General features: G+C 62.9%; 1 protein-coding gene across 6 annotated transcripts in view; it reads left to right on the forward strand.

The window, feature by feature from the left end:
• ADGRL1 (adhesion G protein-coupled receptor L1) overlaps positions 1–27,549 on the forward strand; it is a 40,986-nt gene extending 13,437 nt beyond the window's left edge. The window contains exons 2-24 of one of the 6 annotated variants that reach the window (XM_087425324.1): positions 1,156–1,318; positions 4,270–4,483; positions 7,733–7,842; positions 11,320–11,337; positions 14,807–15,607; positions 16,464–16,778; positions 17,499–17,602; positions 17,870–18,055; positions 18,374–18,412; positions 18,558–18,741; positions 18,928–19,050; positions 19,533–19,747; positions 20,033–20,203; positions 20,650–20,859; positions 20,941–21,161; positions 21,307–21,373; positions 22,026–22,117; positions 22,666–22,834; positions 24,215–24,343; positions 24,529–24,625; positions 24,719–24,847; positions 24,990–25,007; positions 25,485–27,549. In XM_087425324.1, coding sequence (XP_087281450.1) covers positions 1,249–1,318; positions 4,270–4,483; positions 7,733–7,842; positions 11,320–11,337; positions 14,807–15,607; positions 16,464–16,778; positions 17,499–17,602; positions 17,870–18,055; positions 18,374–18,412; positions 18,558–18,741; positions 18,928–19,050; positions 19,533–19,747; positions 20,033–20,203; positions 20,650–20,859; positions 20,941–21,161; positions 21,307–21,373; positions 22,026–22,117; positions 22,666–22,834; positions 24,215–24,343; positions 24,529–24,625; positions 24,719–24,847; positions 24,990–25,007; positions 25,485–26,224 — 4,422 coding nt within the window. In that variant the 5' untranslated portion in view covers positions 1,156–1,248 and the 3' untranslated portion in view covers positions 26,225–27,549. Of the gene's footprint in view, positions 1–1,155; positions 1,319–4,269; positions 4,484–7,732; positions 7,843–11,319; positions 11,338–12,121; positions 13,670–13,871; positions 14,437–14,806; positions 15,608–16,463; positions 16,779–17,498; positions 17,603–17,869; positions 18,056–18,373; positions 18,413–18,557; positions 18,742–18,927; positions 19,051–19,532; positions 19,748–20,032; positions 20,204–20,649; positions 20,860–20,940; positions 21,162–21,306; positions 21,374–22,025; positions 22,118–22,665; positions 22,835–24,214; positions 24,344–24,528; positions 24,626–24,718; positions 24,848–24,989; positions 25,008–25,484 lie in introns of those variants that run through there. The other 5 variants (XM_014796882.2, XM_087425325.1, XM_004442572.3 and 2 more) reach the window with 5 other exon arrangements.
• The last annotated feature ends 270 nt before the right edge of the window (positions 27,550–27,819 follow it).

The following is a 27,819-nucleotide window of genomic DNA, read 5'->3' on the forward strand; positions in this document are numbered from 1 at the left end:
CCAGACTGGAAAGAAGAGATTGGGGAAGTATTGGCTGGTTGATGGTGTTGAGGCCATAGGACAGGCTGGGGTGACAACGGGAGAGCACAGAGCGGGGGTTCAGACATTGGAGGACCAGGTAAAACACGGGGTGCTGGCTCTCCCCAGAGAATGTGCGTTTCTAGCAAGTTCCTGGCCAGGGTGGTGCCCCTGGGGCGGGGCCCCCCTTGGAGAACCGGGGTGTACATGAAGCTGAGAGTGGAGACCTGGGCTCACAACCTTGAGAGCATGCGGGGGAGACCGAGGCAGCGAGACGTGAGGAAGAGCAGCCATGACGAGGAAGAAACGGATCAGAACCGAGCTGTGTGCCGGGGAGCCGCTGTGCCCCGGGGATGGGCAGGCAGGGTGGGGCGGCTGGCAGAGGAGGGCATACAACACCGCCCCTCCTCCACCCCTCGGCCCCCTGGGGGGCAGCACCCCCTCCCACCCCGCCTGCCTGTCAGCGGCTTACCCCGAGGGTCCCCCGGAGGGGAAAAGAGGACTCAGTTGTCCCTGGTCCGGATCTGTGGCGCCAGCCAGCTGGATTCTAGTTAGCTACCAGAGCTCGAGAGGCAGGAAGCAGGGGCGGGGGGGCCTGGATTCCTGCCCAAGATGGGGAGGCTGCAAGTCAGGGCCGGGACGCCGGGGTCCCCCACCCGGGACGCCGGGCCTCAGCAGCCGCCTCGCTGGGTGAGGAACCTAGCTGGGGCCAGGAGACGAACGGGCAGGGTCTGGATTTCGGGATGGCAGAGAGGTTTCCGGGGGGTCCTTCTCCTGTGGTGGGGGGTCTGCGGCCTGCCTGGGTGCGGGGGGCCTTTTGCAGCTGTGACATCCTGCTCAGCTGTCCCTGCCACCCGATGGGGCTGTGAGACCCCAGGAGGGGCTTCCAGGAGGTTCCGTTTGGTCCGAGGTGCCCAGACGGGTGGGTCTGTCTGCTGGGTGGTGTCGGGGTGCAGGGTGAGCCCCAGGCCCTGGAGCGGGTCAGCCTCGGGGCGAGGGGTGCAGCTTCATCAGATACAGCTGGCTTGAGGGAGGTGCCGGACGTCGACTGGCCCCTTGGGGCTGGGACAGGACGGAAGGGGACTGGCCCAAACGCCCCTCCTGCTGGGCCCCGCTCACTCTCCCTGTCCTCCCCAGACTGGTGGGCCAGGCCGTGGTGCCACCGGGTGATGCAGGGTGAGGCCCCGTGCCCAGGCCACTGAAAGCCCCGACCGCGCCCCCGACCCCGCCATGGCCCGCCTGGCCGCCGCGCTCTGGAGTCTCTGCGTCACCGCCGTCCTCGTCACCTCGGCCACCCAAGGTAGGTAGTGCGGGGCCAGGGAGGGCAAGCAAACTTGGGAACAATCCCCACCACTCGGGAGAGAACTGCAGCCCCCAGCCCGCCCCAGGCCTCGGCAGAGCCAGGTGGAGAGGACTCGGCGGGGACAGGCAGCCCTCACCCTCAGCCCCCGGGCACGGTGGCCTCCCGGGACCAGGCGGGCCTTCTCGGCGAGCGCTGCTGTTCTGTCTCCAGTGTGTGTCTCTCTCTGTGATTATATCTCCGAGGCTCTCACTGGGAAGAAGGCTTAATTAAGGCATGCCCGCTGACGTTTATTTAAAAACAACTAATTACCCAGCTCGGCCCTCTGCCGGCCCGGGATCCTGCGCACGCCACAATCACACAATCAGTGCCCCGAGCCTGCCCGCCCACCCTCACCGATGACTCAATTACGGTCCCAGGGCTGCCCGGCGGGGCAAGGGCAGAGCGAGAAGAGAGGCAGAGAGAAGGGGCCGCCGGCCTGGGCCCCCGCCCTCCTCCTGTCTGGACGGCACCTCGGTGGACGCTGCTCCCTGCCCCTCCACACAGCCCCACCCTCTGGAAAGCCACAGAGGTGTGGGGAGTGTTGTCGAGCCGTGCCCCAGGGCCTTGGCTCTGCTCTGGCCAGCTGGCACTCTCCGCTCCCCCAGCGCCCACGTGCCCTGCCCTTCCAGGTCTTGCCCCACGGCCCCAGTGGGGCCGGGAGGGCTGTGCTTCCACCCCCAGACCCATCGGAACCAGCCCCCCGCCCCCAGCCTCCCTCCCGGGCCCGGGGAGGGCTAAAATTAGCTGTGGAAGCAGATGGAACTAGAGGAACACATGTAAAACTCGCCCCCAGTGGGACTCGACTCAGCCAGAAAAACCCCAGGGGCCTTGCTGCCGTCCTCCCTGGGTTCCCAGCCGGCTGGAGGGGCCGGATCACGGGGAAGGGGCCTGGTGGGCTCGTCGGCCGTGACGCACTGGTAACTCTTCTCCATCTACAAGCAACAGTCCCCACGTTGGAGCCTCCACGCCACTCTGTGCATGCCCACCTCCCTCGGGCGCCCCGCAGGCCTGGCGGGGACCGGGGTCTGAGAAGGTGCCGCCAGCAGGCATGCCGCAGGGCCTGGCCGCCTTAACCCCAAAGATGACAGCGGTGATCGCTGTGTGGTCTCACTGGGCACCGCCGCCCCTGCTGACACTCTGCATCCCTCTCGACGGTTCCGTGAGGCAGGGCCATTGGCTCCCGGGGCAGGAATCAGGCACGGAGATGGTCGTGATGGTCAGTGACTGGCCGGGCTGGGATTCGCCCCCGCTGTCTGGCTCCGGAGTGCGAGCCCTCAGTCCCTGTGTGGCACAGGATGGGGACTGACATGTGACGATGCCACCCCAGCCAGAGCTGGGCCTGCCCAGGGCTGTTCTTGCATCGCCATGGCGACACCGGGAGGTTTCCCGGGTGACAGTCAGGAGGCCCTCCCCGTGGTGCCCTCACTGTGCATGGCACCACGTTCGGCGCTTCCTTCAAGAACATTTTCTAGGGCATGGAATCCTCGCAGTACAGCCCTGGGCTGTGAGTGCCCATTTTACAGATCCAGAAGCTGAGGCCTGGGGAGGCTGTAGCAGTGGCTCAAGTGTGCATCAGAACTGCGGGTGGGCGCGTGGATCCAAGGGCTTGTGGCTTCACCCGTGAGGTTCTGACTCAGCAGCCTGGGTGGGGGGCCCAGAATCTGCATTCTGAAGCAAGCACCATGTGAGGCTGCCAATCCTTGGGCCACAGCATGAGAAGCCCTGGCCCAGAGGACACGCCTGACCTGTCAGCTGGGAAGTGGCAAAGCCAGGCTGTGGTTTTTTCCAGAACATGAGTGCATCCCTTCCCACACCATCTCTGCTCCCCTCGTGGGGTGGGGTGACGTTAGGGAAGTGCCCACGACCACCCTCACTTCTGACCCAATTGCAAGTTCAGGGTCCCCCAGACCACGCTCAGATTTGATGCCTCGCCGGAAGGAGTCGTCGTACTCCCGGTTACAGTTTATTACAGTTGAACAGAAATGGATGAAAATTAGCCAGTGGGCAGCGTCCAGGAAGGTTCCACGCACGGAGCTTCCCATTGTCCCCTCCCAGTGGCGTTGTGGGCAGTGTCGACTCTCCCGGCGACAACACACATGCTGTACTGCCACCCTGGGAAGCTCCCCTGAGCCTCGGTGTCCAGAGTCTTTACTGGTGCTCAGTCATGTAGACACGGTTGACCCCCATTCGACTGACCTCACTCTCCCGCTCCTCCAGAGGTCACCCGGTGCCGTGTGACCCCAAGCTCCCACCTGAAACCAGACTGTTAGTGTCCTTATTTGCTAAAGTACCACAGCCTGGGGGCTTCAACAACAAACTCCAGACGCTAGAAGTCCAAGATCAAGGTGCGGGCAGGGTTGGTTCCTTCTGAGGGCTGGGAGGTGAGGGTCTGTTCCCCGCCTCTCTCCTTGCCTTGCAGCTGGCCGTCTTCTCCCTGGGTTTCCACGTCATCTTCCCTCTGGGCGTGTCTGTGTCCAGATTTCCTCTTTTTGTGAGGACACCATTCACGCTGGATTAGGGCCCCCCTTAATGGCCTCGTTTTAACTTGATTACTTCTATAAAGACCCTGTCTCCAAATTCGGTCACATTCTCAGGCACCAGGGGTTAGGACTTCAGCATAAATTTGGGCAGAGCGGGGACACAATTCAGCCCATAACAGCATAGACTGTCTGGTGTGGCCCGAGGGCCCCACATAGACACGGACACTTTTATCAGGCAGGACACTCTCAGGGCCGAGGGCAAAGCCACGCTCCCTCTAGCCAGGCTAGTGGCCTCACTGCACAGGCAGGCACGCCGAGAAGCCCGTTTCACAGATGAGCAAACTGTGGTTCCTGTAGGAGTCCGGATCCAGCGCCTCCCGGGCAGGGTCTCCCTCCCTCCGAGCAGTGACGCCCCGCCCCTCCCCGCAGGCCTGAGCCGGGCCGGGCTCCCGTTCGGGCTGATGCGCCGCGAGCTGGCGTGCGAAGGCTACCCCATCGAGCTGCGGTGCCCGGGCAGCGACGTCGTCATGGTGGAGAACGCCAACTACGGGCGCACGGACGACAAGATCTGTGACGCTGACCCCTTCCAGATGGAGAACGTGCAGTGCTACCTGCCCGACGCCTTCAAGATCATGTCGCAGAGGTGAGGCCCCTATACCGGCCCGTCCTCCACACGCACCCCGTTCCCCCCTCGGTCTTCCTCGTCTGCATCCACACGTTCCCTGAGCGCCTGCAGGAGGCCCGCCCTTCCACCCGCAGCCTGTACCCCCGCGAGCTCCACGCCGCCAGGAGCTCACTCCAAGAGGAGTGGGCCTGCTGCGCAACAGCAGTGGAGGGCAGGGTGAGGGTGTCGTGGGAGCCGAGGGAGAGCCCAGCATCTCAGGCTTCCCCGAGGAGGGGACCCGTGAACAGATGACAGGAGTGCGTGTGAGTGCCTGAGTGTGCAAGGCAGTTTCTCTGTGTGTCCGTCAGTGTGCAGGGGTGTGCCAGGCAGAGGCACTGCGTTCAAAGCTGGAGAAGCCTCTCTCACACCCACGGCCAGGCCACTTAGCTCTGGTTGGCAGTTCCTTCAAGTTACACCCAGACCTGACCCCTGCCAACTGCAGTACTGGCTGCCCGCTCTCCCTACCCGCTCTCGCCACTCCGGTCTTCCCCGCATAGCAGCCAGAGGGCGCCTCCCTCCTCTGCTCAGACCTCACTCAGAGCGAAGGCCAAGTCTTGCCCAAGCCTCACAAACGCTGTGCGCCCCACCCCGTCCCGTCTCGTCCTCTCCCTGCCCTCACCTCCTCCTCACTCCCCATCGCTCACGTGGCTCCAGCCACCCTGCCTGCTTCTTACACACATCAGGCATCTTCTTGTTCAGGGCCTCCTCTGGGCCTTTGCACTGGCTGTTCCCCCTGCCTGGAATGCTATTCCCCGACACTTGCATGGCTCCCCTCTCCCCTTACTCAGGGATTGTTCTCCCAACTATCCTCTGAGCATGGCCTGCCTCACCACCCTCTCTAAGATCCCAGCCCTTCCTTGCTTTCTCTCTCTCCTAACCCCGACTTCCATGCACAATTCCTCGGATATTTTGCCTCTTAATCGTCTTTACTCTGTGTCTTGCCTCCCACAGGGACAGGGAGTTTTGTCTGTCACTGCTCAGTCCACAGCCAAATACGCAGCAGGCATTCACAGAATTTTTACCAAATGCCTGAGAGAGTGCAGGGTTCATTCCAGGACCCAAAGTGTAGATCAGGAAGAGGGGAGGGCCGGGCCAGCTCTGCAGCTCCTTGAGTGCTGGCAGAGGATTCTAGAATATGTCGCTGGGCGGGGTCACTGAGAGCCTCTGGAGAGTTTTGGGAGGAGATGGGAGTGGTCAGGGGGCTTAGATGGGTGGGAGGGCTGGAGCTGCCTCACACCCTCCCTCCCACCATTTCCTTCCCAAAATTCCATCCCCCTCCGAGGATCCTGCCTCTCTTCCCCCTTCCGGTGTCCGACCCCTGCATGGGTGGTCCCTCTCCTGCCTCCCAGCCTTTCCTCAGGCTGCACCCCCTCCTTCTTGGGCGTCCTTTTCCTCCACATTCTCCCTGCCCCCCTCCTTCAGCACTGGATTCCAAGTCTGTGGTGTCCTCCACGGTCCCCCCAGCACCCAGCACTGCAGTGGGCCCAGTTCCCACACTCACGAGTTCTCAGTTCTAGAACAGGGGCACTGGGGCCGAGAGCATGATGGGACCACTGCTCCACCAGCTTAAAACCTGGAGGCCTTGTAGTAGTTAGGGTACAGCTCTGCTGCTCTGACAGGCACCCCAGAATAAGTACAGAGACCCAAACAAGATGGGAGTTGAGAAGGCCCTCGCAGCCGCTTCCCTCTGTCCCGGCCTCCCCGTGTCCAGGCCACGTCTGCCCATCACTCACCCCTCCCCGGCCAGAGCTTGGACCTGCACCTCCCGGGCAGGGGAGGCTGGGACGCGCTGTCTCCAGCTGCAAGGCCAGTGGTCTTCTCTTGTCTTCTTGATATGGACGTGAAATTCACTAACGTAAAATGCCCATTTTCAAGTGAACAGTTCGTTGGCATGGAGTACATGCACAGTGCTGTACAACCATCTTCTCTATCTAGTTCCAGAACATTTTTGTCACCCCGAGAGAAAACTCTGTCCCCGTTAGCAGTCACTCCTCGGCGCCCCCCCCCAGCCCTGGCAACCACTCATCTGCTTTCTGTGCTGGATTTGCCTGTTCTGGACATCTCCTAACAGTGGAATCACACTCTGTGACCTTCCGTGACTGGCTTCTTTCACTGGGCATGATGTTTTCAAGGTCCTTCCACGTGGTAGCGTGCGTCCTTTCCTTTATGGCCGAATAATGTTCCACGGTGTGGATGGAGCACGTTTCTTTGTCGGCCCATCTGTCGGTGGACGTTCGGGTGGGCTCTGCCGTTTGGTGGCTGTGAGTGAGGCTGCTGTGAACGTGTGTGTACGAGCAGTGGTCGGAACACCTGGCGTCGGTTCTTTTGGGAATACACCTGGGGGTGGAATTGCTGGGTCGCAGGTAGCTGTCTTGCCCTCCGAGCCCACTGTTCTGTTTTTAAAGAAGGGGGGTGGGCACGAGCAGACCCTCGTTGATGAAGGGCAGGATTGAAGAGAAGACTCAGGAGCCCCCCTGCCTCATGCCTGTTGGGAAGCCCCTAGACAGCCTCCTGCAGGCCCGTGGGTCGCTGTCCCGCCGGGCTGAGACCTGGCCCACTCCAGGGAACAGTGACCCTGATCGTAGGGACGGACAGCAGAGGAGAAACGTCCTTTTGTTGTTGTTCAGTAGGCCTCCCTTTACACGTTAGCCAGATTCCTGAGAGGTTCACGGGGATGGAGCTCCCCATGGGGCATGGAGGCTGGCTGCGCCATGAGGTGGGGGCTCTGCCCTGTCCTGGCTGCAGATTCTCACCGCAGCTGTCCAAAGGGGGACACGTCTGATGCACGGTCTGAGGTGGACACAGCCAGACACTATGACCATTTCATTAACGGCACGTTTACACAGACAGCATCTCACGTGTGTGGCTTCATGTCTAACCCTGTGAACAAAGTGGGGGCTTTATGGTCAATTTAGGAAGAATACCAAGGACCTAATGGCACCAGTGACCCTCAGGATGAAAGTGAGGAACGGGGCTAGGGAAGCAGTCATGGGGCGCTGCCTCAGGCCCAGCCCTGGGCTTGATGCCGTGTGGGGGCTGAGAGTAGGAGGACCCTGTCTGGTGGGAAAGAGAGAGCAGGCGGCAAACAGAGAACAACGCCCAGGAAAGGCCCCTGGCCCTGGTCTCCACGGCTCCTTCCCAGTTTGGGGGTGTCCATTCCTCTCCTGACCCTGGAGGCCCCCCGGGTCTAGTCCGGTCTTTTCCCAGCTCCCTGTCTCTCCTCCGCAGGTGTAACAACCGCACCCAGTGCGTGGTGGTTGCTGGCTCCGACGCCTTTCCCGACCCCTGTCCCGGGACCTACAAGTACCTGGAGGTGCAGTACGACTGTGTCCCCTACAGTGAGTCATCTTGTTCCTCGTGCGGACACGGGCCCGTCCCCCTCCCAGAAGCCAGCGAGGAGGAGACACCTTGACCCGCCACACACACACACACAGCCACGTTAGGGCCAGGCACAGAGGACAGCGGGCCCTGCTGCCTCCCTCACACATTCTCTTCTCCCAGACAGCCTCGTCCACACTCCGTGCCTGCCCCGCCCTCACCCTCACCCTCACAGACTCTGTCCCTCCCCACGGGGAACCGTTACCCTGTCCTGCGCACCCTGCTTCACATGCCCCTGGCTTGCTTACGCACCTCGAGGCCACACCCTCGTCCTCTGCTTGGCCACTTACATCTCACCTGTCCCTCGACGTTGACCTCACCACTCTCTGATCCCTCTGCCCCCCTCCTCTTCTCACATCCCTTCCCTTCTTGACCCCCTTACATGCCTGTTCTTCTTCTCACTCACCCCCCTTCCTCTCAGCTCCCTCTCTTTTCTCTTGTCCCCCTCACACGCCCCCACTCCTGTCCCTTCCTAGTCCTGGAAGCTGGACTCTATACCCACAGAGGCAGACCACCCTCTGAGGCCTGGTGGCAGATCTGGTGTGAAGATTCATATGTCCTGGTTGGTTTGCCTATCGTCATGATAGCACTTCCTGTCTGCAAAGGAAGTGCTGCCATGTTGGACTTTTGGAGGCCCCCACGAAGCCTGAGGAAGGTGATCTGGGGAGCCAGGGGCCTGGCTTTCTTGCATCTGGCCAAGGGGAGCAGACGAAGACAGGGTCTCTCCTCCTCAGCAGCCTGCCCTTGACATTGCCCTTTTTCCCTGCCCTCACTCTTCCCTCCACCTCACCATCATCCGTTCTCCTCTCCTCCCCCCCACCCAGCTTTAGCCAACCCGGAGGTAGGGCTTCCGGGCAGAGGGGGGAGGAGGCAGGGCCACCAGGGTGTCTGCTCGTGGGGGGCAGGGCCGGGGGAGCAGGAGGCCCTTTGACTCTCCCTCCTCTCCCCTCCCACCCCAGTCGTGCCCCCAACCTTTGATTTCTCCTCGCAGGTGACGCCCTACGCTGGGGGAGAGAGGATCGCTGTGTGCTTCTGTAACCTTCTTTTATTCCTCACCGTTTCCTTTCAGCGACCAAGGCCTCCAGCCACCGCCTGAGGGGGACACCCATCTGATCCTTGAAGCCTCCCCACAGCACTGGGGACACTGCCTACCCGCGGCTGGGGCGGCAGGGAAGGATGGTGGGAGGCGGGGGTGTAGCGAAGCGGGGAAGTCAGGCTGGGGTCGAGGCTCAGCCCAGCCCTTGGATTTTCTGGCTCTAAAACTTGAGCAAGTGACTTAATTTCTCTGGGCCGCTGCAGGAGGAGGCGCGAGTCCCGGAGATCATGCGTGCGAAGCGGCTGGCCCAGGCTGGCCACAGAGCCCACCCCCGGGGCAGGGTGCTGGGTGTCGCCTCCCCCAGGGCAGAGGCCTCGTCTTCACCCCCAGCGCCTAGACCCGAGCCTGGTTCAGGATGTGCTCAGTCATGGTGCCGGTGCCCTTTCCAGCCGGCCGAGCCAATCTTCATCTGTGATGGCGGGAGGGGATCGCGTGCCTGCCCTGGAGTGCTGCCAGGAGTAGAGAACACCGGTAAAGGTCCTCATGGGCCCGAGCCATAGGTGCGAAGGAAACAGTGCCTGTTTTTGCCAGCCACGTCGGCTTGGCCACGTTGCTTCATTCCACTAACCTCAGTCTCCCCTCCATAGGCGGGGATCTGGAAAGACTGCCCTCAAAGTGCCTAGCACAGCTCCTGGCACCTAGTAAGCACTGGGCTCGATAGCCATTGCTTTTGTTGTGACTACTCGTGGTGATTCTTACCAATTATCAGTGTTGCTGCTGGTAATCAAAAGTAAAACTAATGACAGATGACAAACCCAGTTCCTCCTGAGGCAGGTGAGATAAAGGGCAGGGAAAAAATCCCCTGGTCCAAGTGGAGTCCAAAGCAAGTGGACGCCGTGCAGGTCCAGAAGCAGGACAAGGGTTGGAGGTCCCGGGGAGGAGAAGGGGGCCAAGAGACCTCCTGGAGCTGACCCCCCGGGTGTGGGCGGGGCATGACCCACGGAGACCAGGGGGCTTTGGGGATGGAGGGCAGGACAGCCTGGGGAAGGCAGGCACTCACACAGGGCGGGTGCGTCTGGGGCACAGCCGGGCCATGCGTGCCCTGGACAGGCAGACGGGGGCCGGGGGCCGAGCTGGCTGCTGGTCCCAGAAGGAAGCTGGAGTTACCAGGGTGACGGAAGCTAGGCCAGGGAAGCGGGAGGCCGGGCACCCACTTTCCCCCCACGTTCACTGAGCACTTCCGTGTGCCAGGCCCTGGGTGAGGCGCTGGGAAGGGAGCCAGAGGCTGCCCTGCAGAACTCGGCTTGTGCCTCCAGAGAGGGGGCAGGAGAGCGAGGCCTTGGTCAGAGGTTCCTGAGGGCCAGGGACGCAGAGCCTGGAGGGGAGCGGCCTGGGCAGCCGTCCTGCCCCGGGCTTCCGAGGCTGGGGTGACCCCAGTGCTGGTGCGGGCGGGTCAGGGGTGGGTGTAGGGGCCACTGTGGAGGGGGTAGGGGGTGTGTGGGATCCCCCCACACACACACACCGGACAGGCCGACTAACGCTGGATTTGCTTTACAGCTGAGCACAGTCTAACCGCGCCCCCTTTCCTCCCCAGGTGCTGCCCGCCCACTGGGGGACCGGTTCCTGGGCCCCTGGGGGAGGGCTTGCCCCAGGGGAGCGTGGGAGCGTGTCTGTGGCCCCACCTGCTGTCCCGCCCTGTCTGTGACATCCCCACCTCAGCCTCTTCCCTCTCTGCCTCTGTCTCCCCCACCCACTCTCTGAGGCCCTGGGCTCTGCCTGTCTGCCTCTTGTCATTCTGTGTCCTGCGCTGCCGCCCTCCTCTGTGTTGGCTTTTTCTGGGTTGTGAGGGCCTGGGGGAACCCAGCTGGACTGGGCAGGGCAGGCGAGGCCAGCGCAGAGAGGGAAGGAGTTCAAGGTGTTCCCGGAGGCACTGAACCCCAGCCCCTGGCCCCTGGTTCTAGCAGGAGGGCAGCAGGCAGGGCGGGAGGGGATCTGAGTGGTTCCTCCACCCCGCCCTCCCTGGTGCCCCCCTAACCAGAGCCCACCTCCCAGCTGGGGCTCCCCCTCCCTGCCCTGCTGCACTGAGGGTGCCCCTTCCCACCTGAGGGCTCTGTCAGCCTGCCTGCCTGTGGCCCTCCCACCGTGTCTCTCTGGGTCTCTGTCCTCCCCGTGTGTCCCCCTCTTGTGACTGTCTCCCTGACACCCTCCCCAGAAGAAGGGACTTGGGGGGGAGGCTGAGCTGATGCACTTCGGGGTTGGGAAACCAGGAGTGAGGAAAGAAAGGAAAAGGGGGCGTGTTGCCAGAAAAGAAACGAAAGCAATTTAATCTCTTTTTTTTTCTCTTTTTTTCTTGCACATTTTTTTTTCAATTTGTTTTCTCTCTCTCTTCCGATGCTTAAAGTAGAAGTGGAGCAGAAAGGTAAACGCACCTGTTACCAATGCTAACCCCTAACTCACACTTCGTTCCGCCTGTGCCATACTCATGTGACCCGCCCTCCCCTCGGCCCCTTCTTCTCCCCCACCCCAAGTTGGTCCAGTGGCTCTCCCCCACCCCGGGTGACCCCCCGTGGGGCCAGCCCTGGTGCGGCCACGGGCGCCTCCACCCTCCAGACACCCAAGGAAGCTCCTCTCTGAGCACGGGCAGGACCTCTGTCTCTCTCTCTCTGCTCTCCCCGTCCCTCCTTCCTAGTCCCTGGCCCTTGCGGGGGGACCTGGCCTTCTCTCATACTTCTTTTGCCTCCTTCAGGAGAAGTGTGTAAGCATCCAGGGTGGGTGGGGAGGAAGGGACCCCCTTCCCTAGCTCCCAACTGGGGGCAGGAGGCACAGGGTGAGCCGTCTCTCTCCTCTTCTTCCTGCCCCAACTTTTGTAACCTGTGTCTGGTTCAGGGGAGGCGGGATGGAGGGGACACCTTGGTTTTCCTTTTGGGGAGCAGATTCCTCCTCCTGTCTCTCTCTCGGGCTCCTGGTGGCTTAAGTTCCTTCTGGTTTGGCGTTTGCAAGGCCCAGAGCTGTTTTGGAGCATGGAGCACCAGTTTCCCTCACCCCCAAACCCCACTCTCGACCAGCTGGGGGCCCAGCCCTGGGGAGGGGTCGAAGCTGTCCCCAGCCCTGGGCGAGGGGGCGGGGGCGGGCCTCACGGTGGGGGGAGCGCAGGGTGGGGGAGCGTTTGCTCTGGGTCTGAAACACTTGCGAAGCTGCAGTCAGGGTTCCTTCTAGGCTGTTGTGGTTAGAGGACCAGGGAGAGGGGGCGGGGGAGGCATAGGCCGGGTCTGGGGACTTCCACCAGCACCGTAATTTCTTCAGCAGGGGAGCGGAGAACTCCACGGTGGGTGGGGCTGCAGCTGAAGGGCATCGAGGGCGGGATGTTTGGGATGGGCGCTTCCTCTCCTGCAAGTTTGGGGAAGTTGACAGTGCTGAGGCTGGCAGCAGGGGGCAGGGCTGGGTGAGAGAGCCTTTCAGGACTGCTTTTGCCTTGAAATTACGGTGGTCTGTGGAGCATCCCCTTTGAGGGAGGTGGGGCGGGTCCCTCCGAGCTGCTCCCCTCCCCTGCCCCCTCCCCCATCTCAGAGAGGCCTGGGCAGCCAGCCTGTGGTCCCCCCTCACCACACCCCGTTACTCTCCGTCTCCTGGAGTCTCTCCCCCCAGCACCAGACGCTCTTCCTGCAGGCCCGGTGGTGGTGGTTTGGATACGGCAGCCCTGGATTTTTTCTCTTCAAGGGGCGGGTGGGGAGAGGGTGGAGGGGAGAGGAGGTGTTGGGAGCTTGGTGCTGGGGAGGGATCCTTGCTGGCAAAGGCCCCAGGCAGACCCTTCCTCATCTTCTCCCCCTTCCCTGGGGAACCTCTAACCACGTTTTCCTCCTCCGCACCCATCTGACCAGGTCAGGCTCTGAGACTTGCCACCGCCCCCCTCACACACTCAGACACATCTGCTCAGGCCTCACAGAGCTGGCAGGGGCCCCGGCTTGGGGAGAGGGGAGACCTGGGCACAGAGTAAAAGGGTGGAGGCCAGGTGTGCTACACAGAGGGTGCGCCGACCCCTCAGGGCACTGGGGACAGGGAGATGGTGGAGCCCAGGGTCCAAGCCAGAAGCCTTCTGGTTCCTGCCCACCTCTGTGCCCCAGGCTCCCCCCACTCCTAAAACAGGGCATGTTCCTGGCTGCTTTGTGCCTGGGACCCAGGGGCCAAGCTGTCCCTGATGCTGTGAAGGGAGGGGTGGAGATCCCCTACCTAAGCCTGCTGAAGAGTGAGGCCGGACGTGGGGGAATGGGGAAGGGGTCCTGTCCAAGCCGCTCTTGCCACCGGGGTGGCCCCCAAGCCGGCGTCGGGTCCCAGCCCTCCCTGTCCCCCTCGGGCCCAACTGCTTTGGTGACAGGCCCAGCAGGAGCAGAGAATTCACTGCAAACCCTCACCCTGGTCTGTCTGTGGGTCCTGCTAGTGGGGAGGGGAGAGGGAGGCCCCAGCCATCCTGGATGGAGGGGTGTCTGGATGTCACCACTCTGGGAGGAGGAGGAGGGGAGCCTGGCCACACTGACCGTGAGCGTCCAGACCCCCACCCGGTCAGCAAGGGGAGGCTAGGAGTAGGTGGCGCTGGGGCGTGATGGTTGGGGCAGGGTGGGCAGGCCAGCGGCGGCCAGCGAGATGCAGTTGAGGTTTTCCTCCTTTTCAGGGAATGGGGGGGTGGGGCGGGGCCCCCCACCTTTCTGACATCAGCGCTGCCTTGGTCCCTCCTCCCGAGCCGGGGATGGTTGCAGGTAAATCGGGGTCCGGGGCAGGGGAGGTGGGGGGCCTGTCTGGGCGGGCTGGGTCTTTATCCTAGCACCTGGTTCCCTCCCTTGCCCCCTCTGAGCTGGACCGGGGACTGCCCCCCGAGAGATCCTCGGTTGGGCCTGGGCCTTGGAGTGAATTCTCTGCTCACCCCTCTCTCCTCCGCCAGCACTAACCCTTTCTTCCCAGGTGGTCTCCAGCGCGCCTCCCTTGGAGCCAGGACCTCGCTGAGCCCCCCCAGATCTTGTCTCTCTTCCCTCCACGCAGCTCTCCTTCCCCCTCCCCAGCTCTCCCGGGGAGTCCCCTCCCTCCCCACATCTGCCCCTCGACCCTGTGCACCAGTGTCAGTGTCTGCTGCTGAAAAAACCCCATGAGAGACCCTGCCGGCTGGGGGCAGGGCTGGGCGCCCTCCAGGAGGGCTGCACTTTTCCGAAAACTCTTCCTTGGCTACTGATTGCGTGGGTACTGGGTGTGGGGGGGCCACGGGCTACATCAGGAACCTAGGGGTGCCTCCTCCACTCTGGAATAGGAGGGTGCTCCCGACACCCACAGTGGGTTTGGAAACATCATTCTACCTTGCAATTTTTGCAGGAGGAAGAAAGTGGAGTAAAAAAAAAAAAATCTGTGTCCTGGTGTGGTTGGTGAAGGATGGGACCCTGGACTCTAGCTCTTCCATAGCGGGTGGAGACGATGGCCAAGGGGCAGGGCACTGAGTCCCTGGAGCCTCAAAGCTGCCAGCAGCTGCTCTGAGGAGGTCTTTCCGCCCTGCTTAAGGCACAGAATGTATCTGGGAGGGCTCTTGCCAAATCCCTCATCCCCAGCCCGTGGGGTCTCTAGCAGCCAGAGAAGGAAGGAGGGACACCACCTCCCCCCACTAACCCTGCTCTTAATGGCCTCCAGGGTTGACATCTCCAGGGAGAGGGGCAGCTGGGCGGGGCAGGGGTCCCTGCCCGGAAACCCCCTTCCCATCACCAGCCCTACCAAGCAACCGTGACTGCAGCAGCAGGAGGGGACAGCCTGGCTCCCCCGGCCACGTGACCAACTGGCTTCTCTCTCCCCTCTCTCTCTCCCCCCCTCCTCCCTCGCCCCTGCTCATCCACTCCCCGCCCACCCGCCCGGCCCAGTCTTCGTGTGCCCAGGGACGCTGCAGAAGGTGCTGGAGCCCACCTCCACGCACGAGTCGGAGCACCAGTCTGGCGCGTGGTGCAAGGACCCGCTGCAGGCGGGCGACCGCATCTACGTCATGCCCTGGATCCCCTACCGCACGGACACGCTGACCGAGTACGCCTCGTGGGAGGACTACGTGGCCGCGCGCCACACCACCACCTACCGCCTGCCCAACCGCGTGGACGGCACGGGCTTCGTGGTCTACGACGGCGCCGTCTTCTACAACAAGGAGCGCACACGCAACATCGTCAAATACGATCTGCGCACGCGCATCAAGAGCGGGGAGACGGTCATCAACACGGCCAACTACCACGACACATCGCCCTACCGCTGGGGCGGCAAGACCGACATCGACCTGGCCGTGGACGAGAACGGGCTGTGGGTCATCTACGCCACTGAGGGCAACAACGGGCGGCTGGTGGTGAGCCAGCTCAACCCCTACACGCTGCGCTTCGAGGGCACGTGGGAGACGGGCTACGACAAGCGCTCGGCCTCCAATGCCTTCATGGTGTGCGGGGTCCTCTACGTGCTGCGCTCCGTGTATGTGGACGACGACAGCGAGGCGGCCGGCAACCGCGTGGACTACGCCTTCAACACCAACGCCAACCGCGAGGAGCCCGTCAGCCTGGCCTTCCCCAACCCCTACCAGTTCGTCTCCTCCGTGGACTACAACCCCCGCGACAACCAGCTCTATGTCTGGAACAACTACTTTGTGGTGCGCTACAGCCTAGAGTTCGGGCCGCCGGACCCCAGTGCCGGTGAGCACGCGCGCGCTCGCTGCCTCCTTGGGCCCAGGATGGGGGCACGCTCCCAGAGAAATTAGAGATCTGGAGGTGGGTTTGGGGAGCCCTGGAGGTCAGAGTCACACGGCCTGTGACAGGTAGTTGCTACCTGATCCAACCCTCCCAGTCTATGAGATGGGGATGGTTACTGCCCCATTTTACAGAGGAGGAGATGCACAGACTGGGCAGATGGGGGAGTGGGTTCCTCATTTAAGTAATTGGACCCAGAACTTTGGGCTCCTAACCACTAAGCTGCACTGCCTCTCCTAGGAGCCTGTGCGCTTTTAGCCCTGGCCCTTGTCAACCCCCGTCAACCCAAATCTTGGGTAGAAGCCCAAAATCAGTAAAACAGAAGAAACCCCAGCTGGTGATGGGGTGGTCAGCCTCCAGAGTCTCATCCCCTCAGCTGCCCTAAGCAGCTCTGAGCAGCCCTGGGTTCCAGGGATCCCCAGTCTAGTCCAGCTTCGTTTGCAAGAGGGGGAACCGAGGCCCCCAGGGAAGGGACGGAGCCGGATTAGAGAGCAGGAGGTTGGGAGGGGGCTGTGTCCGGCAGCCCCCAGACCACACCTTCCTGGCCTGTTCTCTCAGGTTGCCCTCTCAAACCTCAGGGTGCGCGAGTGAGTTTTGGCTGCCGTTTGATGCTTTAGAGGGTATGTGGGTGTGAGGGACCTCTGTGGGCAGAGAGGCCGGGGGAGATCTGCTCCCAGACCCAGTGGGGACCAGGACACTTTTCCACATCAGTAGCTGAGGACGATGCAGGGGTGCCAGGGCACGCTGTGGCAGGGCGTTGAACTTAGGGGTGACTCTGTCTCGTATCCCGTCTCCCTTCCAGGCCCAGCCACTTCCCCGCCCCTCAGCACAACCACCACAGCCCGGCCCACACCCCTGACCAGCACGGCTTCGCCCGCAGCCACCACCCCACTCCGCCGCGCGCCCCTCACCACGCACCCCGTGGGTGCCATCAACCAACTGGGACCTGACCTGCCTCTAGCCACGGCTCCGGCCCCCAGCACCCGGCGGCCCCCAGCCCCCAATCTGCACGTGTCCCCAGAGCTCTTCTGTGAACCTCGAGAGGTGCGGCGGGTCCAGTGGCCGGCCACCCAACAGGGCATGCTGGTGGAGAGGCCCTGCCCCAAGGGGACTCGAGGTGAGTGCAGAGATCATGATCACCTCCACTGTGGCTGGCTTGGGGGCCAGCCACTGCTGGTCTGGCCAGGGAAGGGATGGAGGACGTGCACCCCACTCAGCTTAGTGTAGATGCGTTTACCTGTCCATCTCTCCCACTGAAGCAGGGGCTCTGTGTGGGCTGGGGTCACATCTGATCTCTGCAGCTGTGTCCCCAGAGCCCAGCAGGGCTCCTAGATCAGTTAGTGCCCCCCACCCATCGCCTGTCGCCTCCTTCAACAATGAGCATCTGCTGCGAGCAAAGCTCTGGGCAGACCCTGCAGGGCACCCTCAGGAGGTGACTTGGGTCCTGGCCTCAGGCAAAGATGGAGCAGTTGGGAGCAGGACAGAGAGCCCTGGAAGTGCCGGGCGTGGACGACACACACACCCCGTCTCCAGGGATCCAAGGGGTGGGTCAGAAGAGGCTCCACGGAGAGTGAGGGCTTCCAGGATGGGCTTTGCTGGAAGAGTCTAATTCTGGCAGGCAAAGATGGAAGGGGCACCAAGAGGGAGGGCTTATGGGAAGTGAAGGGTGGCTTATGTCACCTCAGAGTGACACCTCTTGACTGTCCGGCCCGCTTCATGCCTGGTCTTCCACGTCCCCTCACCTCTCTCCTACCCACTCGTCTCCTCTGCTGTCTCCTTTCTCCTGTTTCGGCCATCCACCTCTCCTTCCCCGTGGCTCCCGTCTCTGCCCCTGCAGGAATCGCCTCCTTCCAGTGTCTGCCGGCCCTGGGGCTCTGGAACCCCCGCGGCCCTGACCTCAGCAACTGCACCTCCCCCTGGGTCAACCAGGTGGCCCAGAAGGTACCAGCAGCAGCCACCCCTCCCAGACAGGCACACGCACTCGTGCACCGGGCCCGGGCGGCCGGGCGCAGGGCACAGCAGGGCTGGCAGGGCTGGGAGCCAGGACTGTGGGGTCCTCTCCTTGGCCTGCAGAGGGAGCGGAGACGATGGGGAGGGAGAGGGCAGCGGGGAGAGGGCTGAGGGGCCAAGCAGGCCAGGCACATGCACAGGGAACGTGGGGGAAGCAAGGTGGTCCCTGACGGAGCGGGCCACTCCCGCCTCACGCAGATCAAGAGCGGGGAGAACGCAGCCAACATCGCCAGCGAGCTGGCCCGCCACACCCGGGGCTCCATCTACGCGGGGGACGTGTCCTCTTCCGTGAAGCTGATGGAGCAGCTGCTGGACATCCTGGACGCCCAGCTGCAGGCCCTGCGGCCCATCGAACGGGAGTCGGCCGGCAAGAACTACAACAAGGTGGGGCCTGGCGGCAGGGCCAGCGGGGGTGGGGGGCCTGCCCTCGGGGCTCAGGAGTATCCCGCCTGGGACCTCCCAGCTGGGCCGCCCCACGGTGGCCAGAGAGGAAGGACGGATGGACCCCAGGCTCGCTGGGTCTCCCTCCGGGGCCGCCCGGGGTGTCACAGGGATTGGGGATCCTTAGGAACGGCTCTTGCTGGTGGCCCAGCCCCGGGGCGGTGCCAGACGCAGAGGAGCAAGCTGTGTGAGCGTTGAGGTGCAGGGAGTGGGCCGGGAGGCCGGGCCTGACAGCGCCTCCGTCTCCGTCTCCTTCTCTAGATGCACAAGCGGGAGAGAACCTGCAAGGACTACATCAAGGTGAGGCCCCAGGCTCCTGCCGCCGAGGAGGGTGGGGCGGGCCTCGGCGGCACTGGGGATGGAGGCTGAGAGGAGGGGACACAGGGCCCAGCCCGAGGAGCGGGAGGCTGTGGGGCAGTCACGGCACCGCCCCCTGCCCGCGCAGGCTGTGGTGGAGACGGTGGACAACCTGCTGCGGCCGGAGGCCCTGGAGTCCTGGAAGGACATGAACGCCACGGAGCAGGTGCACACGGCCACCATGCTCCTGGACGTCCTGGAGGAGGGCGCCTTCCTGCTGGCCGACAACGTCAGGGAGCCCGCCCGCTTCCTGGCCGCCAAGCAGAACGTGGGTGAGTGCGGCGCTCACACTGGGGCAAGTTGGAGGCAATTCTTGAACCATGGGGCCCGCCCAGCCCAGCGACCACAGGGCTTCCCTGGCACCCTGGCCCTCAACCTCGGGCCTCTTGCTGCAGCCCGGGCCCCTGGACTTGGACAGCCCCCAACCACGTGTGCCCTGCCATCCCCTGTTCCCACAGTGCTGGAGGTCACAGTCCTGAACACGGAGGGCCAAGTACAGGAGCTGGTGTTCCCCCAGGAGTACCCGAGCGAGAACTCCATCCAGCTGTCGGCCAACACCATCAAGCAGAACAGCCGGAATGGTCAGTGCCCAGGCCGCGCGGGCCCCCCTGCCCACTTTGGACAACAGCGGTTCTTAACTTGCATCGGGTTGAAGAATCTGAGAAAAAGTTGGGACCCATAACAACACAGAGAGATGTCTTCCGCTCAAGCTAGTGTGACATTTCAGGGGACTCGTGGGGTCCCCCCCAAGGACCTACAGAGCCTAAGACGCATTGCAGTCTACAGGGTTCCCTCCTGGGCAGTAGCAGTCGATCCTCATAGCTCAGGGAGGATTGTCCCATTTGACATTAGGGCTCAGAGAGGTTAGCAATTCGCTTGGGATTACACAGCAAGTGAGAAGTGAGCCCACTGTGTGTCCTGGCCCACTGCCCTGCCATTTGGAACTGAGCAGTGGTCCCGTGGAAGGGCTCCCTGAGCCCCAGTCACCTGGGCCGCGGCCTGGCTTCGGAGGGCCTGGTGGCTGAGGGCTGACGGCACACGCTGCTGCACCTGTCCTCCCCAGGGGTGGTCAAGGTCGTCTTCATCCTCTACAACAACCTGGGCCTTTTCCTGTCCACTGAGAACGCCACGGTGAAGCTGGCGGGCGAGGCGAGCGCGGGCAGCCAGGGGGGCGCCTCCCTGGTGGTGAACTCGCAGGTCATCGCAGCATCCATCAACAAGGAGTCCAGCCGCGTCTTCCTCATGGACCCTGTCATCTTCACCGTGGCCCACCTGGAGGTGAGCTGAGGCATTCCCCTCCCTCCATGGGTGTCCCACCCCTTCCGTGTTCCCAGGCTGCGTTTCCCCCCACTGTGTGTGCACCCACCCCAAGAGCAACTTACGACCCTCCGCATTCCAGCCCCCACCTCAGCAGCTTGAGCCATTTGTCCCCAGAGCCCTCAGACTGTCACTGGAGCCTGAAGCCCCAGGCACTTCTCACACTTGTCGCTATCCCTGTAGTTGGGTGTGGGGGCTGGAATGGGACTCCCCAGATCTGACCACCTGACCACCACCATACAACAGGCCAAGAACCACTTCAATGCTAACTGCTCCTTCTGGAACTACTCGGAGCGTTCCATGCTGGGCTACTGGTCGACCCAGGGCTGTCGCCTGGTGGAGTCCAACAAGACCCATACCACGTGTGCCTGCAGCCACCTCACCAACTTTGCCGTGCTCATGGCTCACCGCGAGATCGTAAGCTGGCCGGCGCACCGCTCTCCGGGCAGGCCCGCGTGCTGGCCCGGCTTTGCATGGCGTCCGAGAGCGCGCTGCATGGGCGGTGCCGGGGAGCCAGCTTCGTGGGCGTGGGGGGCCACCAGTCTTGCCTGGGGCATGAGGCCGTACAACTGGTTCTCCCTGGTCACGGTCCCACCTTCTCCCAAGGCACTCTAGAGAAGCAAGTTGGTGTCACCTTTGTCATCTCTCCACAAGCCTTCCAGAGCATGAGGAAGTGAGCGCGCCGCCTGCAGAGGGGTGGGGGCCGGCAAGTTGGCCGGGGGGGGGCAGAGGCTGGGTGAGCTGCACCACGGCACCCGTGGCCCACGGCCTTGCCCGCAGCCGGCATCTGGCCGAGCCCAGGGTGAGCCTGGCCGTGCACAAGGCCAGAGGTGCTGAGCGCGCCCCCTGCTCCTGTCCCCCAGTACCAGGGCCGCATCAATGAGCTGCTGCTGTCGGTCATCACCTGGGTGGGCATCGTGATCTCCCTGGTCTGCCTGGCCATCTGTATCTCCACCTTCTGCTTCCTGCGGGGGCTGCAGACGGACCGCAACACCATCCACAAGAACCTGTGCATCACCCTCTTCCTGGCCGAGCTGCTCTTCCTGGTTGGGATAGACAAGACTCAGTACGAGGTGGGCTGTGGCTGGGGCGGGGGCCGCGGGAGGAGGCGCCCCAGCCGGGCAGCCCCTCACCTCTGGCGCCCCGGCCTCCAGATCGCCTGCCCCATCTTCGCTGGCCTGCTGCACTACTTCTTCCTGGCCGCCTTCTCCTGGCTCTGCCTGGAGGGCGTGCACCTCTACCTGCTGCTGGTGGAGGTGTTTGAGAGCGAGTACTCCCGCACCAAGTACTACTACCTGGGCGGCTACTGCTTCCCGGCCCTGGTGGTGGGCATCGCGGCCGCCATCGACTATCGCAGCTACGGCACCGAGAAGGCGTGAGTGCCCGTCTCGCCCAAGTCTCTCCTGCCGGGCTCCCTGCTCGCAGCACCCTTTGGGCCAGGACCCTTGGGGCACTGGGCTCCCAGGGTTGGAGGGAAGGGCCCCCTGCCTCTCTCTACTCTGGCCCCGCTTCCTTTGCAGCTGCTGGCTCCGGGTGGACAATTATTTCATCTGGAGCTTCATCGGGCCTGTGTCCTTTGTTATCGTGGTAAGTTGGAAGGCGTCACCCCCCCCAGTACTGCATCCCCATCCTTCATGCAGGCTAGCCTTGACCCTGAGACCCCCCCATTCTCCCCAAGCCCTTGAAAACCGTGGGAACTGAGCAGCCAACTAAGAGGAGGGAAGCAGAGTGGGTCTGCAGAGCTCCCCACTGAGGTCGTGCGTCCGGGAGCTGGGATTTGAGCCCCTGCTCTGTGTCCAGCCAGGGGCCCCGTCCTCCCAGCAGGGGAGCCATGCTAACACAGTTAATCCAAGCAGCGGCAGGTACCTGGGGGCAGGTACACCAGCAGAGGCCACCCTGAAGAAGTGGGGTCGAGACTGAGACTTGGCCAGGAGCTCAGGCCAAGAGGCGGAGATGGGGCCGGCCCGGTGGCATAGCAGTTATGTTCATATGCTCTGCTTTGGCGGCCTGGGGTTTGCAGGTTCAGGTCCTGGGTGCAGACCGCCACACTGCTTGTCGAGCCATGCTGTCCCATATAAAGTAGAGAAAGATGGGCACAGATGTTAGCCCAGGGCTGATCTTCCTCAGCAAAAAGAGGAGGATTGGCATGGATGTTAGCTCAGGGCTGGTCTTCCTCAAAAGAGAAAAAAAAAAAAGAGGCGGAGGGACCCAGGCCCAGCCCCGCCCCTTGGCCCCCCAGGTGAACCTGGTGTTCCTCATGGTGACCCTGCACAAGATGGTCCGGAGCTCGTCCGTGCTCAAGCCCGACTCCAGCCGCCTCGACAACATTAAGTGAGCACCCCGTCCCCACACCCCTGCCCGCGATACGCCCACACGGGCCCCGCCCCGCCCGGGCTTCCTAGAACATGGGGCTCTCACTTCTCAGGTCACACGGTGTGATTTTAAGGACAAGACAGTGTTTTATTGTGCTCATTTTGTATCTGCTTAAAAAGTATTAGACAACATGGCACTAGTACATCCAGCTTGTGGTTTTGGGGACATAAGTGCCTAGAGCAGGCTGAGTTCAAAAGGTGAATCCATTTTAGGGCAACTTAAATAGGCAGCAAAAGAGTTTAAGGGTCTGGAAATATGGCCAAAAAGATGAAGGATGCGGGGAAATGACTGCCTATTCTCAAAGCCCCAAACCCTGCCCTCTGCTACCCCGCAGGCCCAGGCTGGGTGAAGGTGCAGCAGGGCAGGCCACCCCCCAGCCAAGGCCTGCTCACCCCAAGGCGTCTTTGTAGACACGTCCAGGCCCACCCAAAGAGGGACACGCAGCAGGGCTGGGGGAAGCGTCTCTGCTGGCAGGGACTTGGACGGCCCTGCCCCACCCTCCCCAGATCCTGGGCCCTGGGGGCCATCGCACTGCTGTTCCTGCTGGGCCTCACCTGGGCTTTCGGCCTCCTCTTCATCAACAAGGAGTCGGTGGTCATGGCCTATCTCTTCACCACCTTCAACGCCTTCCAGGGCGTCTTCATCTTCGTCTTTCACTGCGCCTTACAGAAGAAGGTGAGGCGGGCAAGGCGCCCAGGCGCCCGCCCTGTGCAGTGGGACCTGTGTCCGCCGGGAGGAGGGCGTGGGCTGGGGCTCAGGGAGGATTTCACCAGGCGTGAAGAGGGTTCTGCAAAAGAGCAAGATACAGCGGCGTGAAGCGAGAAAGCAGGACGGGTTTGGGGAGCTGCAGAGCACAGGGCAGGGCCGTGGTGACGGGCCCTCCGCCCGCTGTAGGGCACGACCAGGCCTGTGGGAGGGGACGACTCTGGGCGCCTCCCAGACAGAACGTTGCCTACTTTAATAAGTTATGGGACCAACTGTGAGTTTTGTGGTGATAGAAGGTTTCCTTTTTAAATAAAACGTGTTAAAATCTGCGTCTTAAAAACATAAATAAAGGAGATAAGCAGAGGTCTGTGGAGAGGGCGTACAGGCGGGAGGCTCAGGACTGCAGCCTGGAATCTGAGCCAGGGCGTTGGCAGACTTCGTCCTGAAGGCAGTGAGAGCCCCAGTCAGACTGTTGTTGGTCTAGGGGGACAGTGAGGTGGGAAAGGCTAAGGCAGGGAGTGAAGGAGTCAGCAATCACAGGAGTCCTGGCTGCAAGGTTGACTGCATCTGTTCCATTCAAAACTGTCCCGTGTCCCCATCACACAGGGACAGTGACATCCTTACATGGCCCCCATGACACACAGTCAAAGCCAGCATCCTTGCACAGCACCGCCTCACGCTGAGTGACAGCAACATCCTTACAGGAGTCCCCAGGCCCACACAGAGCGACCTGGGGCCCCCTTCCCTCCCCTCCTTTCCCGCCGTGCTCTCCTCTGCTCTCTCGGACACCTAGACACGGACCCTCTGGACTTGTCCGCTGCTCCTCCCCAGACGGCTGCAGGGCCCGCTGCCTTATTTCTTTCAGGTCTTTGCCAAAGTGTCGTCTTCTCCGTGAGGCGTCCCCTGGTCTATTTGAAATCACAAACCACACTCCCACCCCCTGACAGCACAGCCTGACCCCTTTCCCGGCCATAGTTCTCTTCTCAGCGCTAACACCGTCAGACGTCCACATAATGTACTGACGTTTGCACCTCCGCTATGTCTCTGTCCACTAAAAGATCACCTCGGAGAAGTAGGGCTTCGTGTCTAATTTGTCTGGGCTGTCCCCGGGGGCTAAACCACACTTGGTGCATAGAGGATGCTCACTGAAGATCTGCTGAGTGAAGGAGTGGACGGGTGGGAAGCTTGGGGGAGGCGGATTAAGGACGGTGGCCTGACCGAGAAGAGAGCGCCTGCCTGCCCGGCTGTGGGGAGCCAGGAAGCAGTGTGGTTTCTGCCGCCTGCCGGGAGCCTGGTCTCTGGACGCCCAAGGCGGGGCGCCCGCTGCCCGCTGCCTGTCCTCGCCCCCAGGTGCACAAGGAGTACAGCAAGTGCCTGCGGCACTCCTACTGCTGCATCCGCTCCCCCCCGGGGGGCGCGCACGGCTCGCTCAAGACCTCGGCCATGCGGAGCAACACCCGCTATTACACGGGGACCCAGGTATCCGGGCCGGGGCCGGGGCGCCAGGCAGGGCTCCCTGGGGCTGAGTGTTGGACCCGAGAGCCCGAGAAGCGGGGCAGTGCTCAGCCCAGGTCCCTGGTGACGCTCATCAGGCGAGTGGTCTGAGAAGGGTCCTGGAGGGTGGGCGGCCCAAGGGCCCCCTCACGTCTGGGCTGTGTCCCCAGAGCCGAATCCGGAGGATGTGGAACGACACCGTGAGGAAGCAGACAGAGTCCTCCTTCATGGCAGGTGACATCAACAGCACCCCCACCCTGAACCGAGGTGAGCCGGCATCCCTCACCCCTGGCTCCAGGCCCTTGAGATTCCAGGGCCCATGTCTCCTGGCCGCCTTGTGACCTATGACCTCCTGGGCAGGTACCATGGGGAACCACCTGCTGACCAACCCCGTGCTGCAGCCCCGGGGGGGCACCAGCCCCTACAACACCCTCATCGCCGAGTCGGTGGGCTTCAACCCCTCCTCGCCCCCAGTCTTCAACTCCCCAGGTGAGAGCACTGTGGTGCTGGGGGGGAGCAACAGCTGTGCGTCCCAAGGGGTCTGCACTTGGGGTATCCTTGGGCCTCCCAGACTCAGCGTTCCAAGCCCACTCTCATCTTCTCTCTTTTCCTTCCTGGCTGGCACCCGCAGGGAGCTACCGGGAACCCAGTAAGTATAACTCTTTCTGGTAACATTTCCAAGGCCAGGAGAGGCCGCGACAGTGGCCTCCTCAGGTGGCCTCACTTAGGGAGAAGAACTCAGGCCCCCGCCGCCGCCCTCCCCCCCGCCCCCAGCCCCGTCTCTGGCTTGGCAGCTGGTGGATGGTGGTGTGTTTGGGCCTGCAGGTGGGGAGTGCAGGTGCTGAGGATCAGAGCACAGGAAACGGATCTGGGTACCCAGGGCTCCTCACACTGCTGAGATTCTGAGCCCCAAGCTGGGTGGGGACGCTGGGGGAACTGGTTCCACTAACTTGCTACTGAGCTGGTGTCCCCACTGCCACTGAGGAAGAGGGGGAACACGGCAGCCCAGTCCCCAGGGGCAGGGGTGGGCCTAGGGAAAACCAGAGAACAGCAGGCACCCCTCCCTGCAGTCTGCGCCCCGCTCACTGCCCGGCCCTCCTCCTGAGCAGCCCCTTTCGGCTTGCAGAGCACCCCTTGGGAGGCCGGGAAGCCTGCGGCATGGACACGCTGCCCCTCAACGGCAACTTCAACAACAGCTACTCCTTGCGGAGCGGGGACTTCCCTCCAGGGGATGGGGCCCCCGAGCCACCCCGGGGCCGGAACCTGGCCGACGCTGCTGCCTTTGAGAAGATGATCATCTCGGAGCTGGTGCAGAACAACCTGCGGGGCGGTGGCGGGGCCAAGGGCCCTCCGCCGCCTGAGCCCCCCGTGCCGCCCGTGCCGGGGGGCAGTGGCGAGGAAGAGGCAGGCGGGCCCGGGGGTGCTGACCGGGCAGAGATCGAACTTCTCTACAAGGCCCTGGAGGAGCCGCTGCTGCTGCCCCGGGCCCAGTCGGTGCTGTACCAGAGCGATCTGGATGAGTCAGAGAGCTGCACGGCGGAGGACGGGGCCACCAGCCGGCCCCTCTCCTCCCCTCCAGGCCGGGACTCCCTCTATGCCAGCGGGGCCAACCTGCGGGACTCGCCCTCCTATCCGGACAGCAGCCCCGAGGGGCCCAGTGAGGCCCTGCCCCCGCCCCCTCCTGCACCCCCTGGTCCCCCCGAAATCTACTACACCTCGCGCCCACCGGCCCTGATGGCCCGGAACCCCCTGCAGGGCTACTATCAGGTGCGGCGGCCCAGCCACGAGGGCTACCTGGCGGCCCCGGGTCTCGAGGGGCCAGGGCCCGACGGGGATGGGCAGATGCAGCTGGTCACCAGTCTCTGAGGGACCTCACGGACCAGGGGCTGGTGGCCCAGGCCAGCGAGGGAGCCCTGGGCCGCACTCGGGTGGGGAGAGGGAGACTGATGGAGGCAGTGGCTGGTGGGCCACTCTCTCCAGGCGCCCCTCAGCCATGGGCCCTCCAGGCCCCTCGGGGGCTCTGCCGTGGGGGCCTGAGGTGCAGGGTTCACAGACAGGGTTTCCCACCAGCCGCGCACACCAGCTCGACTTGGGGGGAGTGCAGTGGGGGGGGGGCAAGGGAAGTGAGTAAGGAGAAATTGGAAGGGTGCAGCCTACTCCTGACTTCCCCGTCCCCTACTCTTTCTCCCCCGAGGGAAATGGGGGCGTCGTTTCCCTGGGCCAAAGGCCCCGCTGGATGGCACCTGTCTGCTGCTCCTCTCTCTCTAGCCAGAAATGCTGCCAGCTGCACGGGAGGGAGCAGTGGGGGCAGAAGGACAGATGGACAGGTTCCTCCTGCACTGCAGCTCCCTGCTCCCTGGAGACTGGGGCCTCTGGCCCGGGCCGAGCAGGACGGGCAGTTGTGGCTGGTGGTTTAAAGGTGGACCTTTCTCCGAAGCTCCTTCCCTCTGCTCTCCGTCCTGTGTCCCCAGCAAGCCTGCCCCCTCAACCCTCCTCAAGTGCACCCAATGACCCCCTCCCCTGGGGCGACTCCTGATGAAGCACAACTCCCCGTGGGGCCCCCAGCCCACAGGGGTGGCCGTATTTGGGCAGTTCCCAGTCCTGTGGGCTCGGCTATCTGGGGAGCAGATTTTGGGTCTGGATCTCCCTGGGGAGTGGGTCCTGGCCTTGGATCTTTCCCTAGGGGGCCCTCTTACCCCTTCCTGTCTCCTCCTCCTCCCCTATTGCTGTAAATATTTCAACGAAATGGAAAAGAAAAAAAAGACAAAAAAAAAAAAAAAAAAGAAAATCTCATCACTTGAAGCCACCGGGAGCCGGCGGCCCAGCCAGCCCGGGCTTTCTCCGGAGCAGAGCGGCGCCGCTGGGCCCTGGCAGCCAGGACTTCTCCGTGTACGTGTGCATCCCCAGCCGGGGTGGGCGGGCCGCCAGAGCAGCTTTTTACAATCCAGAGACAGAACACAAAATCTAGAAGCAACAGCGAAACAAAGAACCCGTTTCCTTCCCGGCACCCGTTTCTGTCGCCTCCTGCCCTGCTCCGCCTGCCCCTGGCATCAGTCAGCCCTCCTGGGGCGTGTACCTCACTGCCTGCCCCAGGACCGGGGGCCCGTCTCCCCTCCCCTCCCCACTGGCCCGCGGGAGGCACCCTCACACCCAAAGATGCTTTTGCCAAGATGGCTGCGCTCTCCCTTTGAGTTCCTGCTTCTTGTATATTGCTTCTGGGACTCTGAGCTGGGGATGAAGGGGCTGGTTTTCCACCGAGAGAGGATGGGGGAGGAGAATGAGGGCAGCAGGGTTTAATGGTGGTGGGTATGACTGAGGAGGGAGGGCTGGGACTGGTGAGGTGGTCTCTTGGGGCGGGGGGCAAAGGTGGAAGACCACCTTCCCCACCCTACACCCTCCCGCAGGGGAGGCAAAGCCAGGTACCTGGGCCTGCGGTAAGGACACCCATGTTTGGGGGCTCC

The sequence above is a fragment of the Ceratotherium simum genome, chromosome 39 (genome assembly GCF_057802395.1).
Source record: "Ceratotherium simum simum isolate JZ-2026a chromosome 39, ASM5780239v1, whole genome shotgun sequence".
Lineage (NCBI taxonomy): Eukaryota > Metazoa > Chordata > Mammalia > Perissodactyla > Rhinocerotidae > Ceratotherium > Ceratotherium simum.